The sequence below is a fragment of the Hyalella azteca genome, unplaced genomic scaffold (genome assembly GCF_000764305.2).
Source record: "Hyalella azteca isolate HAZT.00-mixed unplaced genomic scaffold, Hazt_2.0.2 contig6532, whole genome shotgun sequence".
NCBI classification, from domain to species: Eukaryota; Metazoa; Arthropoda; class Malacostraca; order Amphipoda; family Hyalellidae; genus Hyalella; species Hyalella azteca.
In genome coordinates, this window is record NW_025936691.1 from 967,903 (window position 1) to 977,280 (window position 9,378).

A 9,378-nucleotide genomic window follows, 5' to 3' on the forward strand; every position below is an offset into this window, starting at 1 on the left:
CAAGGTTTGCCTGGTCCCAGGTCCCGGGACGCGGGTCTCAACAACATTACCGCGTTTTAACCCCAAGGTTTGCCTGGTCCCAGGTCCCGGGATGCGGGTCTCAACAACATTACCGCGTTTTAACACCAAGGTCCCTCTGGTCCCAGGTCTCAGGACGCGGGTCTCAACAACATTACCGCGTTTTAACACCAAGGTTTGCCTGGTCTCAGGTCCCGGGACGCGGGTCTCAACAACATTACCGCGTTTTAACATCAAGGTTTGCCTGGTCCCAGGTCCCGGGACGCGGGTCTCAACAACAAGGCCAACGAGCTGCAGGAGGACATTTGCTTGAAGCTCTTCGACGTGAGACTCGCGCAACTGCAGCTTGCGGCGGTCACTGCACAGGTGCGTCCTGTGCGGAGGTGTGCTGTGCAGAGGGGTACTGTGCAGAGGGATGCTGATTCGATGGATGCCGTGCAGAGAAGTTTTGTATAGAGGAGTGCTAGGCTGAGGGGTGCAGTGCATAGGTGTACTATGCAGAGGTGTGCTGTGCAGAGGGGTGCTGTGCAGAGGGGTGCTGTGCAGAGGGGTGCTGTGCAGAGGGGTGCTGTGCGGAGGGGTGCTGTGCAGAGGGGTGCTGTGCAGAGGGGTGCTGTGCAGAGGGATGCAGTGCAGATGAGTGCTCTGCAGAAAGTGCTGTGCAGAGAAGTGCTGTATAGAGGAGTGCTAGCTTGAGGGGCGCCGTGCATAGGTGTACTATGCAGAGGTGTGCCGTGCAGAGGAGTGCAGTGCACAGGAGTGCTGTGCAGAGGAGGAGTGCTGTGTGCCTTTAAAACCGAAATCTCCGTTCCTAAAGGCCAAAGATAGCATCCGTCAATGCTGAATGCGCTTTCTTTAAGGCCTGAAACTCTATTTCAACGTCTAGAAGTAGCGTGTTTCAAGTTATAGGCTGCATTCTCTGCGAACGTAAGCAGCATTCTGCAAGACCACAAACCAATTATATTAAGGTTGCAAGTTTATTTTTCCAGGGCTGCATTAAGTCATTACGTTTGCGTTTACTCAGCGCTCTTTAAGGCGGCATTAAGAAGCTGTTAAGAAGCTACCAACCCCTGATTGTTCTCGTTAATCCTAATTAGCGAGCGGCAGGAAGCAATCGACGCTAACGACCTCAGTTGGCAGGGCGGGAAGTTTTCAACTTCCTGAGACCTGCCATCGTCGCTCTGTAACGTGGCTCCGTAATGCGGTTCCGTAAAACGACTCCGTAACATTGCTCCGTAATGCGGTTCCGTAAAACGACTTCGTAACAATGCTCCGTAATGCGGTTCCGTAAAGCGACTCTGTAACGTGGCTCCTTAATGCTGTTCCGTAAAACGACTCCCTAACATTGCTCCTTAATGCTGTTCCATAAAGCGACTCCGTAACATTGCTCCGTAATGCTGTTCCGTAAAGCGACTCCGTAACATTGCTCCGTAATGCGGTTCTGTAAAGCGACTCTGTAACGTGGCTTCGTAATGCGGTTCCGTAAAACGACTCCGTAACATTGCTCCGTAACGTGGTTCCGTAACGCGGCTCTGTAACAAGGCTCTGTAACGAAACTGCAACTTTTGTCGTGTCATTGGTTGGTTATAATATTTCATTGGCCATCGTGTGCTCGTAAATCTCAAAATAAATTAATTACGTGGGCTTCTGACCTCCGATGAACGAAGTGCTTCATGTACGAAGTGTCCCGAGGTACGAAGTGTCCCGAGGTACGAAGTGTCCCGAGGTACGAAGTGTCCCGAGGTACGAAGTGTCCCGAGGTACGAAGTGTCCCGAGGTACGAAGTGTCCCGAGGCACGAAGTGTCCCGAGGCACGAAGTGTCCCGAGGCACGAAGTGTCCCGAGGCACGAAGTGTCCCGAGGCACGAAGTGTCCCGAGGCACGAAGTGTCCCTAGGCACGAAGTGTTCCGAGGTACAAAGCATCCCGAGGAAGATAAAAGGACAAGCATTCGTGTACAATTTAAGTTATTTGGTTATTTTTTATCCAAAGAAGAGTAAACAAGAGCAAAGTAAGTGGGAAAGAGGTTGTAATGAGAGTTTCATAGAGAGATAAAAGCGTAGCACAGAGAGAGCACGAGAGAAATAAGTTCAAGAGAGAAGAAGGAGCTTTGTTGTTGATGCATCAGTAGCGCGCAAGATGTGAGGTGGGGTGCACGTGCGTCGCTGCTGCTGAGATGCGGGCACTTCAGCAGCTGCTGATACAGACACACTTGTGTTGTGTGGGAAGAGTTGTGGAAAGAGGAAGACACTTTTATCATCAGCTGACTAATCTTTCTAATGTAACTAATATTCAAAAGTCCATCCGATGAATTTTAAATCCCGAATAATCATAATTAGCGTAAAATATTGACAAATTTATTGACTTCTCATGAGGGTCGGCATCTCAGGGACGGAAGCTTTGATAAGCGTCGGTCAGGCCACTGCTTACTGCGAATGTAGCGCTAGAAATAGCTCCTCTTGCGCTCTTTCTCTTTATGAAGAATCACATTCATTCATACATAATTATAATCGAACGAATGACGCTATTTTAGGCTCGATCTTCATCTGCTATTAATGTTAATGAGTTAATTAATTTTATTCGTAATATTAGGCAAAATTCATCAATTTTTATTGGTGAACATATTAAATCACATCAAAATTCATTAATTAATTTCAAAATTCATTTCATTTAAAGATTTCTTGCCATCATAGTCTTTCTAGATAGCAAGATATCTAAGTTCTCTCTATGAGATATTCTAGCACTAAAGTCTCCCCTAATAGTAATTTGAATTCTGGTTGTAACATCCGTGGAGTTTCTCTGCACTTGCAATCGATAGACACGATCGATGATCAGCAATATTCGCATATCAATTTTTTTATTGGCACCCTAAATTTTATTTTCATCTAATATTTTCATTTGTGAAAACAACGTGTATTTTCGATTAACTAAAGTTATTGAAGATTACTTCAAGCGATTGATCGAAAGCAGATTAGTTTGATCGCAGGTGGTTTGACTTAAACTAATACAAGGTACACTAATGATACTGACGAATACCATGCAACAATAACAACGTGCGACAATTATAAATATATTAACATTAACAGTACTTGACACCAGTGAAGCCTTGTTATATTGGAACGTTAGTATTGCTTTCTTTAGGAATTATGCGTGAGTGTAATGAAATCTATTCACTCCAACTGTGAAGCAAGGCTAGTACGTGCGCTGCTGGGGCTGCTGTGTAAAGTTAGTACAGTGTTGAAGCACATTCAATTATTATAGTGTAAACAGTGTACTACACAGTGCAGTTGGCGTGCACACAAAGTGTGAGCTGTGCACACGGTGCAGGTAATGTGCACACAAAGCACAAGCTGTACACATCGTGCAGGTAATGTGCAAACTCAGTGTAGACAGTGCACATTATACGGATATTGTGCACAACAAGTGCACGGTGCAGGCCCGAAGCAAGAGTTTTAGTTAATTTAAGTAGCATGTTCAACATATGCCTTATATTTAAATGTCGTACCCTTATTTACATGGCTGGTGTTTAGGTTCATCAACATCCTGCTCTGCATTTACTTCACGTGCCTGTTTTCCAATTGCAAATCAAAAATCATGTTTATATATCACATATAATGCATATCATCGCAGAGATTGTTTGTCACTGTAGCGAACATGTTAGTATAAACCATTGTTTATTGGCAATATATGCAAACGGTTAAATTCAATGGGAATAAAACTATTTGAAATATACTTATCGCACAACACGTACAACAAGCTTTACCGATCGAATTCTTCCAGAACGAAGAAGAAACTCCATAAATTCGTATACCTTTTTTTTATACAAGTTTCTGTGTAAAGTTGCAAGTATTATTGAGCCACGGACAAAACTTGGATAACCTGTTTGTTTATATTTATATATACTCGAATTTGTAATAACAGTTCATAGCAGGTCTGGGACTTCAAATATATAGAGGCTGTTGGGGCGCGAATCCAAGATATTTATCGTTTCGGGATTTTACTTCTACCTTTTGTTTTTTTGGTACATTGAATTATTATTAATTTGTAAATGATTTAGATTTATTTCTAGTGGCAAACTGTAACTTGAGTGAGAGTTCTGTAGTGAATGTTGACTGCAACTGATAATCTCTAAACCACGTACGTTCGTTTCAAATTATTAACTGAAGAAGAGATGACGGGATTCGGGACGATGGATTTCGAAATGACAGAATTTGGGATGACTGAGTTCTGAATAACTGGTTTCTTTAATTGTACAGACTCTACGCAATGCCGAGTTTACTTGCTGGTAATAATAAATAATGATATAAGGAAACTATAAGTAAACTGGTTATAATAAATAGATTTGACAAAACAAAAATGCGACATGCAAATAGGGCCACTGCAGTAGAGTGGAGTGAGGTAGACGCAACAACTCTCTATAAATGTACAGTAATTTTGCCAATGAAAAAATCATGGACTATGTGTATATATTTCATGTAAAGTCCCACTGATTTTCATTTTCCAACAAAAAATTTTATAATCCTCTCTTTGTTTCCAGAAGATCAAATATTGTGCTCTAGAAATTAAAGAAAATTTATGAGGTCATCTAAGTTTATGAAGACATGAGCTTTCGTCACCAAGGTGCCAACTTTCTGTTTAGACTGTACAAACGAACTTGTAGCTCTTCCTTCGCTCTAGCGTAGCTCATCTAGTTCACTATGTATTCTAGATTCGTGATTCTTAGCTTGAAAATTAGAACAAAATTAAATCTAAACTCTGTGTATATCCTTGGGTGTCTTAAAACTGAGAGTCTTGCCTAGAATTTTTTCTATGGTAGTCACCATAATTTTTTTATCGGGCATTAAATTAACGAAAAATTAACACCTATCAGTTGATTTAACGCACGTATGTGCATGAATGCGTATTTTCTAAGAAACTCATTACTATTCGACTATTCGAGGCTCAAATCATGACAGAAATTTTGTTATCACTTGTCTGGCAGTTTGTTATCACGTGTCTGTCAGTTTGTCATCACATGTCTGTCAGTTTGTCATCACTTGTCTGGCAGTTCGTTATCACTTTTCCGTCAGTTTGTCATCACATGTCTGTCATCACATGTCTGTCATCACATGTCTGGCATCACATGTCTGTCATCACATGTCTGTCATCACATGTCTGTCATCACATGTCTGTCATCACATTTCTGTCATCACATGTCTGTCATCACATGTCTGTCATCACATGTCTGTCATCACATGTCTCATCACATGTCTGTCATCTCATATATGTCATCACTTGTCAGTCATCACATGTCTGTCATCACATGTCTGTCATCACATGTTTGTCATCACATGTCTCTTCACATGTCTGTCATCTCATATATGTCATCACATGTCTGCCATCACATGTCTGTCATCACATGTCTGTCATCACATGGCTGTCATCACATGTCTGTCACCACATGTCTGTCATCACATGTCTGTCATCACATGTCTGTCATCACAAGTCTGTCATCACATGTTTCATCACATGTCTGTCATCTCATATATGTCATCACATGTCAGTCATCACATGTCTGTCATCACATGTCTGTCATTGCATGTCTGTCATCACATGTCTGTCATCACATGTCTGTCATCACATGTCTGTAATCACATGTCTGTCATCACATGTATGTCAGTTTGTCATCACTTGTCGGTCAGTTTGTTATCATTTGTCTATCAGTTTGACATCACATATATGGCAGTTTGTCATCAAATGTCTGGCAGTTTTTCATCACATGTCTGGCAGTTTGTCATCACATGTCACGCAGATTGTTATCACATGTCACGCAGTTTTTCATCATAAGTCACGCAGTTTATCATCACATATCACGCAGTTTGTCATCACATGTCAGGCAGTTCGTCGTCACATGTCACGCAGTTTATCTTCACATGTAACGAATTTGCCATCACATGTTTGTCAGTTTTTTCTTTCGTGTTTAAAAGTTTGTTTCCTCCACCTGCTCATTTTCATTGTTTAAAGATTATTTGTTATCAAATTCACATGCCAATTATATTATTATCACATAACACGCACTGTCACCTCTCATTAGTGCAGGCTGTTTTCCTTATGTCCGAGTCCTTCGTTGTCTGTAATTAAGATAACAACTCTTAAACTGTACTTTGTTGTCGTCTGTTTATATATTCATAACGTGCGAGGTTTGTTCTCTATGATAATGAGGATTGTCTTCTTCAATAATAGTGTGTCGAGTGCAGGATATGGCTTATAGTGATCACCACATAGCCCCACATAGATAATGACTATGTTGATCTGCATATATAATGGCTATGTTACCCTTCATACCTCATGTGTAGTGTGAGCTACACGACAGCGTGAGCCACATAGGCATGAGGCCGTATAGCATGTATAAGTTGGTGAGTCAAACATTCTACTCACTTTTTGCATAGCGCCTTTTATCAGATGCATATTGCTTCTGACGCTTATTTTATCTATAAACTTTTTTCTATTAATTTTGCGGTTGAATTAAAAATTGTTTTTCCGGTAAAATTTGTCCGATTTTTGACTTGGCATGTTTCCAATTAGTGAATTTTTATATATATTGAGTAATTTATAGAGCCGTACAGCACCACGCATGCACAGTAAAAGAAAACCTCTAAAAACCCCTATTGAAAATTGAAGCAATTTCAAGGCCGGTGTGTGGCCGCTACGGGGCAGTTCACCTTTAAATAAGTTCTAATGTATTACGCGAAGCATATCTAGTCTAGTTCATTTACTACTGTATTTTTAGCGCAACATATCTAATCCAGAACATATGTAGACAACATGCCCGACTTATACATAACTAAACCAGCATATTTGCCCTATGAAATTATTTACCAGTACAAATAGCCTAGCATATATAGCTCTACATATCTACCTTGCATATCGAAACTATATCATATCTAGCTCAACTTATTTATGGTGTATATTCGCCCAAAGCCCGTAAACTATGCAGTCCAATAAAGCCAGACATTAGCTTCTGTAACACGCTCGCGGTGTCAAGCTTTTAAACCGTCTGCCCACTCCTCCCCTCTGCTCCTTTTTCCCCTCTGCCCACTGTACTCCTTGTCTCTTATACACATCTAGATGTGTATAAGAGACAGCTCTTTCCCACAGCCCACTCTTTCCTTTTGCACACCCTCCCCTTTGCCCACTGTTTTTCTCTGCCCACTGTTCCCCTCTGTCCACTCTTCCCATAACCCATCCTTCTCCTCTGCCCACTCTTCTCCTCTGCCCACTCTTCTCCTCTGCCCACTCTTCTCCTCTGCCCACTCTTCCCCATAACCCATCCTTCCCCTCTGCCCACTCTTCCCTCAGTAGTGCGCATCAATCACCCTCGCCCCCTCAATTAACCCTCAGAGCTGCACTCTATACCAGCCCCCCCCAGTATCTCAGCCACCGCTCTTCATGCTATGCTTCAGATGGCTTGCTATTCACGCTTGATTCAATACTTTTTTTATTAACACTTTAGTTGATATTTTGGGCCATATACTGCTTTGAATTTATTAGATAAAGTGTCTTGCCGTTCACGATTTACTTTATATTAATAATTTTAAACTGTTTTAAATATTTTGCTTAAAGTTTCTTGCCATTCAAGTTTCACTTTGAATGTGTAGCTTAAATGTTTAAGTTTCTTTTAATGCCTTGTTATTCAAGACTCTATATAATTTCTTGCTCTCCAAGTCTTGCTTTAATTTAAGTGTTTTCAAATCTTGCTATAAAATATTTAAATGTTTCGCTCTTAGATATCTCGCTCTTTACATCTCACTTCAAGTATTAAGATCACTGATTACCTAATTAGCAAAGTAATGAAGTATTTAAAAGCAAAAAAAAAAACTGCCAAAACATTCAATATGCCTTTACTAAAGACAAAAATGTTCTCTTATAAAGTAATAATAAATTTTTGGCTGTTTTCTATGCTTTTACATTTTTGATCTCTCTTCAAATCTTGCGCCCGAAACTTTGCATTAAATTTACTTTAAATGTCACTGTAGAATGTTTTTCTCTTCATATCATTCATCAGATCACTATAGGTGTTGATACACTATAGGTGTTGATACACTATAGGTGCTGATACACTAAAGGTGTTGATACACTATAGGTGTTGATGCACCATAGCTATAGGTGTCAATACACTATAGGTGTTGATGCACTATAGGTGTCGACACACTATAGGTGTTTATACACTATAGGTGTTGATACACCACTATATGTAGGTGTTGGTGCACTATAGCTGCACTATACACCATCACAGTCGATGATGGTGGCACCTATATCATCTCAGGCTGAACGTTCGCTTACTGATGCAACATATATTGAACCTCACAAAAGATGGCGGCCTAAGCCGAATATTTGATACGAAAATTCCCGGAAAAATATTCCGTCCGCAGCGACGGAAAATGCGTCGTTATTTGCGCGGCGCACAAAGGAGGCAACGGTACCGATATATGGCCGAGCACTCAAAGAAATGAGGGACACATTGTCCAAATAGTGATGTATGTATTTTTTTTTTGCTTGCGCGGGTCATGTTGACCCAATTTTGTCCAACAAGAAGGTGTGTCAGTGTTACGCGCTGAAAATGAGTCAATTTTTGGACAATTTTACTCATTATGTTCTGCGAATGTGCGCCCCGTCAGCAGATACTGTGCGGGCCAAGTCCCCTACACTCCGGGCCAGGTCCCCTACACTCCGGGCCAGGTCCCCTACACTCCGGGCCAGGTCCCCTACACTCCGGGCCAGGTCCCCTACACACCGGGCCAGGCTCCGGGCCAAACCGAGTCATGACCCACACTGGAGCAAAAAATGCATCGCTTTTTGGACAAAGTCTCATTCATTTCTCTGAGTGTGACATTTCTGCAAATTGTCGGACCTTTTATTATTTATTTTTTGAAAAGGGCTGCGAATTCTTAGGTTTATTAATTCTGTTTATATAGCATTTTATTTTATGGGTTTATTTTAAGTTTATTTCGCGTATATGATGATTTCATGTCGCCATACATGGTAATTTTGATTCTCCATATATGGTAATTTTGTGTCGCCATGCATGGTAATTTGATAGTTACGTGCAATAGTTGTAATTGTTTGTTAATAAATAGTTGGCTCAGCAATGCTGCGCTGACTCAGCAGTGCTGTGATGCTTCAGCAGTGCTGAGATGCTTCAGCAGTGCTGTGCTGCTTCAGCAGTGCTGTGATGCTTCAGCAGTGCTGTGATGCTTCAGCAGTGCTGTGTTGCTTCAGCAGTGCTGTGATGCTTCAGCAGTGCTGTGATGCTTCAGCAGTGCTGTGATGCTTCAGCAGTGCTGTGATGCTTCAGCAGTGCTGTGATGCTTCAGCAGTGCTG

The 9,378-nt window shown here is 41.5% G+C and overlaps 1 protein-coding gene across 1 annotated transcript in view; it reads left to right on the forward strand.

Moving 5' to 3' along the window:
• LOC108666868 overlaps window positions 1-9,378 on the forward strand; it is a gene marked incomplete at its 3' end in the record, with an annotated part of 32,858 nt that overhangs the window by 16,892 nt on the left and 6,588 nt on the right. The window contains 2 exon segments of the mRNA XM_047880895.1: window positions 21-130; window positions 273-384. Coding sequence (XP_047736851.1) covers window positions 21-130; window positions 273-384 — 222 coding nt within the window.